At 40.4% G+C, this 13254-nt stretch overlaps 1 protein-coding gene across 1 annotated transcript in view; it reads left to right on the forward strand.

Moving 5' to 3' along the window:
* Positions 1 to 244: 244 nt before the first annotated feature.
* The window catches only part of LOC136333502 (protocadherin alpha-11), a 269335-nt gene continuing 256325 nt past the window's right edge, over positions 245 to 13254 (forward strand). Inside the window, exon 1 of the mRNA XM_066272729.1 lies at positions 245 to 2734. Coding sequence (XP_066128826.1) covers positions 341 to 2734 — 2394 coding nt within the window. The 5' untranslated portion in view covers positions 245 to 340. The remainder of the gene's footprint in view (positions 2735 to 13254) is intronic.

Genomic DNA, 13254 nt, shown 5'->3' on the forward strand with positions numbered 1-13254 from the left:
AAAAACAGTCTCAAGTGAAAATTTAAATGTCTGGGCCTTTAAAAGGACCTAAAATTGAAAATGATTGCCTTGAGTAAATTACAAATGAATATGAGACTATTTTGGGGGAATAAATGAGTGGATCTAAAATCTACACCATCAGCCACATGATGTCGCTGTATACCACGAAGTCTTGTCAATGGAAATGTACTGATCGCCAAAACCAAAGAAGGAAGCTCCATCTTTTTCACCGCCGGAGAGAAGACAAAACCGCTAAGGAGATACAGTATTAAAAATATGAAGTAAAAGGCATGATTTTGAGGTAAGGTGAGAGAGGTACGAAAGGTGTAGTGCCTTTGCGATGCTGTATCCCAGGCGAGGAGGCAAGGGAGCCCGGAGCCTGCTTCTTTCTCTTCTGTTCCTTGCAGTCTGGAAGGCGGGGAGCGGTCAGGTCCACTACTCGGTCCCGGAGGAGGCCAAACACGGCACCTTCGTGGGCCGCATCGCGCAGGACCTGGGGCTGGAGCTGGCGGAGCTGGTGCCGCGCCTGTTCCGGGTGGCGTCCAAAGAACGCGGGGACCTTCTGGAGGTAAATCTGCAGAATGGCATTCTGTTTGTGAATTCTCGGATCGACCGCGAGGAGCTGTGCGGGAGAAGCCTGGAGTGCAGCATCCATCTAGAGGTGATCGTGGAGAGGCCGCCACAGGTTTTCTACGTGGAGGTGGAGGTGAAAGACATTAACGATAATCCACCAGTCTTCAGAGAGAGACAACAAAGGTTATTTATTCCCGAATTTAGACTGCTGGACTCGCGTTTCCCGGTAGAGGGCGCTGTTGACGCGGACATTGGTATCAACGCTCTTCTAACGTACACTCTCAGCCCCAGTGATTATTTCTCTTTGGATATACAGGCAAGTGATGAATTGAGTAAGTCACTTTCGCTTGAATTGAGGAAATCTTTAGATAGAGAAGAAACACCAGAACTTCATTTATTATTGACAGCCACCGATGGGGGCAAACCCGAGCTGGAAGGTACAGTTCAACTGCTGATCACAGTGCTCGATGTTAATGATAACGCCCCATTATTTGCCCAGGCCGTGTACAGAGTCCATTTATTAGAAACTACAGCAAATGGAACGTTAGTGGCCACATTAAATGCCTCTGACGCTGACGAAGGTATAAATGGAGAAATTGTCTTTTTCTTTGGCAGGGATGTTCCTCTTAACATCAGAAAGAACTTCAAAATTGATTCCAGCTCAGGAGAAATTAGGCTAATTGGTAGATTGGATTATGAAGAAAGAAAATCCTACGAAATTCAGGTAAAAGCAGTTGATAAAGGAACTCCTCCAATGTCAAATCACTGCAAAGTTTTAGTGAAGGTGCTGGATGTAAATGATAATGCTCCGGAACTGGCGGTCACGTCCCTTTTTTTGCCAGTCAGAGAGGACGCTCTACTAAACTCCGTCATTGCCTTCATCTCCGTGTCCGACCGCGACTCCAGTGTTAACGGCCAAGTGACCTGCACCCTGACACCCCCGGTCCCCTTCAAGCTGGTGTCCACTTTCAAAAATTACTATTCACTGGTGGTAGATAGCGCCTTGGACCGCGAGAGCGTGTCCGAATATGCTGTAGTAGTGACCGCGCGGGACGGCGGCTCACCTTCGCTGTCAGCCACCGCCAGTTTGTCCGTGGAGGTGGCCGACGTGAACGACAACGCGCCAACGTTCGCGCAGCCCGAGTACACGGTGTTCGTGAAGGAGAACAACCCGCCAGGCTGCCACATCTTCACGGTGTCCGCGCAGGACTTGGACGCGCAGGAGAACGCGCTGGTGTCCTACTCGCTGGTGGAGCGGCGGGTGGGCGAGCGTGCGCTGTCGAGCTACGTGTCGGTGCACGCGGACAGCGGCAAGGTGTACGCGCTGCAGCCTCTGGACCACGAGGAGCTGGAGCTGCTGCAGTTCCAGGTGAGCGCGCGCGACGCGGGCGTGCCGCCTCTGGGCAGCAACGTGACGCTGCAGGTGTTCGTGCTGGACGAGAACGACAACGCGCCCGCGCTGCTGCCGCCTGGGGCGGGCCGAGAAGGCGGCGCAGTAAGTGAGATGATATCTCGGTTGGTGGGCGCGGGCCAGATGGTGGCGAAGGTGCGCGCGGTGGACGCGGACTCTGGCTACAACGCGTGGCTGTCTTATGAGCTGCAGCCGACGGCGGATGGTGCCCGCAGCCCTTTCCGCGTGGGGCTGTACACGGGCGAGATCAGCACGACGCGCGCCCTGGAGGAGGTGGACGCGCCGCGCCAGCGCCTGCTGGTTCTAGTGAAGGACCATGGAGAGCCGGCGCTGACGGCCACAGCCACAGTGTTGTTGTCTCTGGTGGACAGCGGCCAGGCTCCGAAGACCTCGTCACAAGTGTCTTCCAGTGCCGCGAGCTCGGAGGCGGCGCTGGTGGATGTGAACGTGTACCTGATCATCGCCATCTGCGCGGTGTCCAGCCTGTTGGTGCTCACGCTGCTGCTGTACACGGCGCTACGGTGCTCGGCGCCGCCCACTAAGAGCATGTGTGGGCCGGGGAAGCCCACGCTGATGTGCTCCAGCGCGGTGGGGAGCTGGTCGTACTCGCAGGAGAGGCGGCAGAGGGTGTGCTCCGGGGAGGGCGCGCCCAAGACCGACCTCATGGCCTTCAGTCCTAGTCTCCCTCCGGGAACGAACACATCGGAAGGAAATGAACAGCCAGTGACAAATTCAGAACTTTCCGGTAATGTAAGTCCAACTTTCCAGCTTTGACTTTATTTTTTTTTATTTTAAACTTATATAACCACGTTTCAAATGTGACTTTTAAAAATGTATTCAAAGTGTTCGCTAAAATGGAAACAAATCGTAACATTTAATACAGATATTTATTCTATTGTTTGCAGCTGCATTTTGAATGAAACATAGAAACAACAACAAAAGCAAATGTAGGGACATTTTGTCATGTTCTTTGAAAAATTAGGATACTTTAAAAAATACGGAAATACAAAGTACTCTTTAACTGGAGATCTCAATATAGCCAAATAAGGTGACATTTTCAGGTTTTAATATTTTTTTTAAAAAAAGATTTCATTTTTATTTATTTATTTTTTAGAGAGAGTAGAGAGAGAGAAAGGGGAAGGAGGGAGGAACGGGGAACATCAACTCATAGTAGTTGCTTCTCGTATGTGCCTTGAACCTGCAAGCCCAGGGTTTTGAATCAGAAACCTCAGCATTCCAGGTCAATACTTTATCCACTGTACCACCACATGACAGGCAGGTTTTAATCTTGTAGTGAAATGTCAAGCCCTTGACAAAAAATTACACACAATGTTACAGAAGCCATCAGCCTTTCCTTAAGTTTTTAAGTTTCAAAGTTGCCAATAAAAAAATCATTTTAAACAAATGTGATTTTTTTTTTTTACAGAGACAGAGAGTGAGTCAGAGAGAGGGATAGACAGGGACAGACAGACAGGAATGGAGAGAGATGAGAAGTATCAATCATTAGTTTTTCATTGCTCATTGCAACACCTTAGTTGTTCATTGATTGCTTTCTCATATGTGCCTTGACCGCGGGCCTTCAGCAGACCGAGTAGTCCCTTGCTGGAGCCAGCGACCTTGGGTTCAAGCTGGTGGGCTTTTGCTCAAACCAGATGAGCCCACGCTCAAGCTGGCGACCTCGGGGTCTCTAACCTGGGTCCTCTGCATTCCAGTTTGACGCTCTATCCACTGCGCCACTGCCTGGTCAGTAAGCAAATGTGATTTAATATATATTCATTTGATGATATTTTAATTTTTGTTAAAACATACAGCCATTGTCATTGTCATTGTCATTATGGACAGTATCCTGATGCCATTTACCTTGAGTTCTCCTAGGTCTGAATGGCTTAATGTGGAATGAATTTATTATTTAGAGAAACTGGTTAGGAAACATTAATAGTGCATTTTTCAGTTACTCACTTTTTTATTCAATGAGAAGAGGGGAGGCAGAGACAGACTCTGCATGCACCCCAACCGGGGTCCACCTGGCAAACCCACTAGGGGATGATGCTCTGCCCATCTGAGGTGTTGCTCTGTTGCTCAGCAACTGAGCTCTTCTTATCGCTTGAGGTGGAAAGCATGGAGCCATCCTCAGTGCCCGGATCCAACTCACTTCAATCCGGACCAACTCACTTCAATTGAGCAATGGCTGCAGGATTGGAAGAGAGAGAGAAAAGCAAGAAGGGGAGGGTTGAGAAGTAAATGGGTGCTTCTCCTGTGTGCCCTGACTGGGAACTGAACCCAGGACATCCACATGCCTGGCCAACTCTCTACCACTGAGCCAATGGCCAGGGCCACAAATGTTTTAAAAAGTCTTTATTTTTACATCTCGTAACCTTTCCAGTAACTTGTGAAGTGAATACTTTAGTCTCACTTTATGGATGAAGGTGCTGAGGCTCAGAAAAACAAGTTCAGTATTTTTAAGTTTTCTACAAACTTCCCATGGGCACCCAAAATTTGCATGTTCTAATGTACTTTATTATTTTTTCATAAAATATTTAAGGTAGCTTACAATGGAAGAAATTTTCAAGAATAAAAATGTAAAAATTTGTTTAAAAGCCAAAGTAAAAGCTCAAGAGAAGGGTACAAGCATTTTATACAAAAATCAAGCATAGATTACTATTTCTAATACTCATGCTTCCTGGAAATAAACACAGAAATATGAAAAAAAAAAAAAGGAAAATCTCTAAACCAACTCTTTAGAAGAGGGAAAAACTCCCTTCCTGTTGTAAGTTCAAAGAAGTTATGATTACTGATCATTATGTAAGGGTTTAGCAGTCTACTGAACAGTATATTTGATAGCAATTTTGCAAAACCAGCTGAAACATATTTGATATAGATATTGTATTTGCTAGTCAATCAGTCAAGAGCATAATAAATTTTATTTCTTATGTTTATCCTGAAGTTATACAAACAGTAAAGGAATATAGTTTTGTTTGCAAACATTCAAGTAAACATACAGAAAAAGTCCCATGAAAGTCCTCTTGTGAAAACATTCTATAAGAAAGTAGCATAATTTGGTAGTTGTTTCTAGAAATTTAAGTCAACAGAGAGCTGTTGCTTTTAGCATTGTAAGAAATAGACTGTTGCTCTGGCTGGGTTGCTCAGTTGGTTAGAGCACTATCTGGATATACAAGGGTGCGGGTTCCTGGTCAGGGCACATACCAAATCATTCAATCTCTCTCTCTCCCTAAAATTAATAATTAAAAAAATAGGCTGTAAATGATCTCTGTAACTTTTCAAGTGTTAATTATCATAGACTTTTGGCAAAAATAAAAAAATAATTTTATAGTCAGGTTGCTAAGAAACCTTCCCAGTGAGATAAACTTCAGAATTATAAAATTTGGAAAGATAGATTAGGGAGTCACAAAATAATTTGCAACTGCATCTTGAATGAGACGTGGAAACAAAACAAAAAACCCTCCACAAATGTAGAGACAAATAGTCATATTCTTTTTAAAAGTAAGATACTTTTAAAAATACTGAAATATTAGATAGTCTTGATTATACTATTTAACATGGTCAAATATGGTGATGTTTTCAGGTTTATTTGTTACCTTAATCTTATAGTGAAATGTCAAGCCCTTGACAAAAAAATTATTTTCTCTTGCCCATTCGCATTACTATGTCCCCATAGCTATATTTGCTAATGTCCAGGCTCAGATTTCCTCTAGCAACTCTTGACATTCACCTATGAGTCTATTCCACAAATATATGGAGAGCCTTCTGTATACTAAACCCTGTCACAGAACCTAGGGACATAGCAACAGCGAGGACTTCATTGTATTTAAAATAATTTTAAACCTATTTTTACCTATTTAAAATAACAATTAGATTATGAAAAGACGGGTTTGGTGTGATATTGCTTTTTCCATTTTCTTTGTATAACCAGGATGTTTATAAAGGAAGGTCTTATTCTATTCTCAATTTTTTAAAAAGTGGCAATAAAATGCTTATGGTTGTTATTAGCAAGTTTTCTTAGAAACAAAAGAGATGAAAGTTGTCTCTGAATATGTGAGTAATACTCAGAAACTATATGTAATTTTCATTGCCTTAGCTAAAGAAAAATTTAATCAAGTAGAGGGAAATGCCCTAGAAAGGGGAATTAAGATGAAAGATGATCAATCAATTGAGATGGATAGAGGAAACTATATTTTGAGTCCAAAATAAAGTCACAAATGGTATGGAAAAAGGTAAACATATTTTCTTCTATCAAGTCAGAAAAACTTGAGTTAAAGGATGGCATTTAAAGCTAAAATGGCACAACTTGTTTCTTCAGGTATTTATATTGGTTAAAAAAGGAGTTATCTGAGAATACTTCACTGAGCAATTAACAGTAAAATTATTAGTAATATTGAGCATCATTTGATGAATACCACTAACCTTTTAAATTTGGCATGAAGACAGGCAGGCATGCCTTCACACAAATACATAGGGATCACGGACAAAAACAAAATTTTAGATTGGTGCATTATGGATCTAAGAATGACTAAACAGGCCTTTCTGTATAATGACTATTGTAAAGGTTAAATGTTTTCTGGGTTAGTTGAGGTATTAACTTGAAGGTGAATCGCAAATATTACTTAATGATCACTAAATCAAAAGAAGTGGGTTTAAAAAGGTGATTTTTAATGAAAAGTTAACTCTGGATTGGAGAAAAAGATTATTGTGGAGCAATATTGTTATTTAGCATTTGTTTATTTTTTATCTTTTTAAATTGAATTTTTATTTAGAAATTAAATTTAATGGGGCGATATTGATCAATAAGAGTATATAGGTTTCAGGTGAACATCTCCATAGCATTTGACTATTGATTGCACTGTGTACTCTCACCCAGAGTCAACTCATTTTTCATTACCCCGTCATCTGGCCCCCCTTCTCCTGGTAACCACTTCAGTTTTATCTATGTCCATGAGCCTCAGTTTATATCCCACTTATGTGTGAAATCATATAGTTCTTAGCTTCTTCTGATTTATTTATTTCACTTAGTATAATGTTCTCAAGATCCATCCATGTTGTCATAAATGGCAATATATCATCACTTCTTATGGCTGAGTAGGAGTCCATGATATATATGTATCACATCTTTGTCCAATCCTCTGTCAAGGGATACTTTGTTTCTATGTCTTGGCCACTGTGAATAATGCTGTGATGAACATGGGTGTGCCTGTGTATTTGTGTACCAATATTTTCAAGTTTTTTGGGTAGATACCCAGTAGAGGGATTGCTGGATCATATAGTAATTTTATTCTTAATTTTTTGAGTTACCACCATACTGTCTTCCATAATGGTTGTACTAGTTTACATTCCCGCCAGCAGTGAATGAGGGTTCCTTTTTTTCTCCATAGCCTCTCCAACACTTGCTATTACCTGTCTTGTTGATAATAGCTAATCTAACAGGTATGTGAGGTGGTATCTCATTGTAGTTTTGACTTGCATTTCTCTAATAGCTAGTGAAATGAGCATCTTTTCATATATCTGTTGGCCATTAGTATTTATTTTAATATAAGTAAATGAATGGATTTCCCATTGGTAGTTAATATTCTTGTCTCATTCAGAATCTTTGGGTAGTTAACATAACTTTCAATAGTTTTGTCTTTATAAGATCTCTTTTTTTTCTTTTTTAAATTTTTCCAAAGCTGGAAACGGGGATAGACAGTCAGACAGACTCCCGCATGCACCCCACTGGGATCCACCCGGCACGCCCACCAGGGGGCGATGCTCTGCCCCTGGGGGGGGGTCGCTCTGTCGCCTGGGGCAGAGGCCAAGGAGCCATCCCCAGCACCCGGGCCATCCTTGCTCCAATGGAGCCTTGGCTGCGGGAGGGGAAGAGAGAGACAGAGAGGAAGGAGAGGGGGAGGGGTGGAGAAGCAGATGGGCACTTCTCCTGTGTGCCCTGGCCGGGAATCGAACCCGGGACTTCTGCATGCCAGGCCGATGCTCTACCACTGAGCCAACCGGCCAGGGCCTAAGATTTCTTTAAGGAACTGTATTATATTAATTCCTCTCTTCTTTATAAAGATGAACCAGTTCTTTATTCTCTTACTTTTTCAGTCATTCTTTTTTATGATTAATGTGTTATTCACTGACTACTTAGTATTATATAAAAGCAAGAAATAACAAATTTATGGCAAAACTTATTCTTTAGTTATTTATTTTGTTATGTTTACAATTCAAATTAGTCATTCACTTAGAGAATTCACTGACTTAAAAATGGTCATGTCCTCAGAAGAGAAAGTTTCATATGATGAGATCTTTTACCAGATTATAATCATTGTTATGTAAATGAATTAATTTTGGTTAATATTAATTACCCATTAAAGTTAGTAGATTCACACCTTTGTTGCCTACCTGAAAACACTAGGCTAAGATCATCATTCTGTACATACTGAGAATAACAATGTTAGTTTCATGTTTGTAGAGAGGCTCCAATTTTCACACAAACCAATGGAAGCAAAAACTTGTTTTTGTAAAATCTTAACCACATACATTATTATCTTTCAGTTACTCATTTTCAGTAATTACTTTTCATTTCATGACTATGATTTTAGAAATTGAAATTTTATTTTCAAGTTACCTTGGTATGGTGTTACCAATTTAATTTCATTTGTAGGAATATATATATATATATATATATATATATATATATATATATATTTACAGAGACAAAGTGAGAGTCAGAGAGAGGGATAGATAGGGACAGTCAGGAACTGAGAGAGATGAGAAGCATCAATCATCAGTTTTTCGTTGTGACACCTTAGTTGTTCATTGATTGCTCAAGCCAGATGAGCCCGCGCTCAAGCCGGCAGCCCTGGGGTCTCGAACCTGAGTCCTCCACATCCCAGTCTGATGCTCTATCCACTGCGCCACCACCTGGTCAGGCTGTAGGAAAATATTTTTGCATCACCTAAAATATAAGGCAGAACACTTGAGATGACTAATTCTTGATATGTTCCTTTTTTTTCTTTAGGGGGGGAGTAAGAGACACAGACAGACAGCAGACAGGAAGGGAGAGGAATGAGAAGCATCAACTCTTAATGTGGCACCTTAGTTGTTCATTGATTGCTTTCTCATATGTGCCTTGACTGGGGGGCTCTAGCCAAGCCAGTGACCCCTTGCTCAAGCCAGGACCTTGGGCTTCAAGCCAGTGACTGTTTGGCTTAAGCCAGCAACCATGGGGTCATGTCTATGATCTCACACTCAAGCCGGCAACCCTGTGCTCAAGCTGGTGAGTCTGTGCTCAAGCTGGTGACCTCAGTGTTTTAAACCTGAGTCCTCAGCATGCTCTATCCACTGTGCCAGTGATTGGTCAGGCATATGTCCCTTCTTTTTTAAAAAAAACTTTCTTTCCAAGATTAGGATTATAATTCTATTTTCTGGTATAACAATAGGTAATTAGAAAGTAAGGTATTACTTGAGGCACCTTTGAGATTTGTGATCAGTCAAGAATACAAATAGATAAGAATGAGAAATAGTTGTTTATTTTGGTAACAATATTTCTGTTCTCTTCCTTCTGGGAACACTGGAGGATTTCTCTGTCTTGTTACATTGAGGTATGATTTTCATTGGCCAGTGAAATATGAATGTGTCTTACTTCCAAACAGAAGTATATAATTACCAGAGCAAGACTCTCTTCTGCTGTTTTATGCAGTTGCAGCAATTAAGAAAGCACAGGTTGATGTTGAGATGCCATAATCCAAAGGCAATTTGGGATGCTGAACCAACACATGGAGGGAAGCTCTCCTAGGCAGTCTTTCATAACCACAGAAGACTTTGCAGGAGCCAAATATAAAATTATGTTTATTTTAGAGGGAAAACAGAAATAGTCATTGTACAGCAACATATTTATTGGGATTTTACTATCATTGAGCGAATGTGGAGGGAATAAATTTTTTTTTTTTGCATTTTTCTGAAGCTGGAAACAGGGAGAGACAGTCAGACAGACTCCCGCATGTGCCCGACCGGGATCTACCTGGCACGCCCACCATGGGGCGATGCTCTGCCCACCAGGGGGCGATGCTCTGCCCATTCTGGGCGTCGCCATGTTGCGACCAGAGCCACTCTAGCACCTGAGGCAGAGGCCACAGAGCCATCCCCAGCACCCGGGCCATCTTTGCTCCAATGGAGCCTTGGCTGTGGGAGGGGAAGAGAGAGACAGAGAGGAAGGCGCAGTGGAGGGGTGGAGAAGCAAATGGGCGCTTCTCCTGTGTGCCCTGGTCAGGAATCAAACCCGGGTCCTCTGCACGCTAGGCCGATGCTCTACCGCTGAGCCAACCGGCCAGGGCAGGAATAAATTTTAAGAGGAGAGTATTACAACTGATAGAACATTATTATTGCCCTTTTACTAAGCCATCTAACTATTAAGCAGATTAGGTAACTTGGATTCCATGGAAAAAGTTTTTGTGTGTTGTGATTTCTTTTTCTTATATGTGAAAGGTAGTAGAAAAAACCCCAGTAAACAACTAAAAATGTTTTAGACACCTCTTCTTTTTCTGTCTTGTCTAGCATCCATTTTCCCTTTTCCTTTTTTTTTACTCTAGGGCTTTTTTTTTTGTAGTTTTGTGAAAGACTGGGATGAAGATATTGCAAGAATAAATGCTGAGACACATGAACCTTAGGGAACTGACAGTTCACTTTGATAAGTGGAAAGGGTTTAATTTTAGCAATGGATACTATATTAGTTTCATTGAGCTGCCATAAAAATTACCACAAACAACAGAAATGTATTTCTCACAGTTCTAGAGGTTAGAAATCCAACATCAAGGTGTTTGTTGGCAGAACCACATTCCCTCTGAAGACCCTAGAGGAGAAATTCTTCCTTACCTCTTCCAGTTAATGGTGATTCCAGGCATTACTTGTCTTGTGGGAGCATAACTGCAATTTCTGTCTTGGTCATCACATTTCTTTCCTGTGTCTCTTCTCTTTTTCTGTCTCTTATAAGGACACCTGTCTTTGATTTATGGCCAACCCTAATCTAGGATGACGTTAGGGTTAGAGTTACCTTAATTATATCCATAAACACCATTATTCCAAATAAAGTCACATGCTGAGTTTCTGGGTGGATATATTTTTGGGGGCTAATATTCAAGCCCTACAGATACCAAGAGATATCAAACTGGGTGGTATTTTTTGAGCATGGCTTCTCAATCTTCTTTCTCCATTGAGGGAAATATGCTTGGATTTCTGATGGTGACACTCTATCTCTCTAAGGAACAGAGAGAGATATACTGGGTCTTCAGAAACCCTGAATAACAGCAGATTATACCTCATATACCCAGCTATGTCATTTTGTAAATTCAGAAAAATTATCTTATAGGATTAAAATTTTTTTCTAACCACTAGATTCTAGGTAGAACTTAATAATATAATATGTCAACAGTATCCAATATGCTGGCCACTGGTTAGTATGTCAAAATTACTGGGTATTCTAAACATGCAGTTGCATTACAACTATGTAGTGATATAATGGCCAGTCTGTAGCTATGTGCAATCCATTTAAGATTAGGGATAATTTGGTTTCATGGGGCCATGCACTGGACCTTACTTCACAAAAACAACCTCCTCATTTTCAGTCCACATGATTTAGGCATGGCTTATTTCATCTCCTGGCTTCAACAATAAGTAAAGGACCCATATCTGGCCAAGTGAGAACCATCACAGCTATTGACTAAAGGAAAGATATGACTTCTCAATGGTGCAAATGAAATGATATTGAAAGATTTTTTTTCTGGGATTATTAGGAAAAGTGTGCTTTCTGTTGAGAGTCACTTAATGTATCCTAAAAAATATGTAGCCTAAAAGTGACTTTGGCCATTTTGTCATCACATGGGAAAAGCCTACCTGATAAAAGATCAGCAGAGGGAAGTAAATCTTAAATGAGGAGATATTAAAGTGTGTATACACTTCTCTGCCTGAAATCAGTAAATAATTATCCATTCCCATGTATAAGACAGTAAATGATGTCTGCTTTCTTAAGTTAGTTCACTTGAAGTTTATTGTTAGAGTATGGTTATTATAAATATACACTTTCATACATCGTGTGAGTAAATATTTTAAGATCTTGGACTGAGGGGAGAAATTTGTATTGGTTTTTAGCAGTAGGAAAAGCTAGTTTTTGTTTAGCAAGGATTTTACTTTTCTTTTATGGACACTGTAAAATTTGCAATTATTATTTTCTGCCTCTTTACTGAAAACACAATTTGTGACCTCCTTATAATAACTGAAAATGATTATTATGTATTTTGAACACTGACCCACCCCAAAATTTATTTTATTTTATCCCCATGTTATCTTTAACTTATTTTCATATTGTTTGTATGTGAAAGGTTTAGCTAAGAACTATTAAGAAATGCACAAATAATTAGCACTAAGAAATGGATCGATTGTACTATTCAAATATCCAAATACAGTATAAAATGTAACATTCCTAAATTAAAACATATTATTCAAGTGTGAAACAAATTATTAACTGTCAGAAAACAGTTCAGAAAAAATTAAATCACACACACACACAAAAACAGTTGACTGAAATTCCTTTTGATTCCTATGTATCTCACTAAAGAAATAGTAAAAAAAAGTTAATGTAGCCAAAAGAGTGAAAGCAGGGTCTCAAAGATAGATTTTTACACTCGTGCTCATAGCAGCATTATTCACAATAGCCAAGAGATGGAAACAACTAAAGTGTCCAAGGATAGATGGATGTATAGATAAACAAAATATAATATATAAACACATTTAATAGAATATTATTCAGCCTTACAAAGAAAGGAAATCCCATCACATGCTACAACATGGGTGAAACTTGAGGACATTATGCTAAGTGAAATAAGCCAGTCACAAACAAATACTGTATGTTTCCAATAATATGAGGAATTCAAAGTGGTTAAATGAATAGAAGCAGAAAGTAGAAAGGTGGGTAAAGAGGTGTGATGGAAAAGGGGGAGTTGGCTCATGAGCACAGTTTCAGATTTGCAAGGTAAAAAGTTCTGGAGATCTGTTTCACAACAATGTGAATGTACTTAAGATACTAAACTACATCTAAAAATGGTTGAGATGCAAGTTTCATATATTTATAACACGATAAAAAGGGAAAATTGTATATTTCAGAGTTTAAAAATAGCTACTTTTCAAAGATGAAAGTTATGAATAAACTTGGATCAGACAATAGTCTAGTTTTAAATCTACAGGATAAACAGTAGAGCCTACATTTTGGCCACATGATGTCGCTGTCG

Source organism: Saccopteryx bilineata, chromosome 4 (genome assembly GCF_036850765.1).
Source record: "Saccopteryx bilineata isolate mSacBil1 chromosome 4, mSacBil1_pri_phased_curated, whole genome shotgun sequence".
Lineage (NCBI taxonomy): Eukaryota > Metazoa > Chordata > Mammalia > Chiroptera > Emballonuridae > Saccopteryx > Saccopteryx bilineata.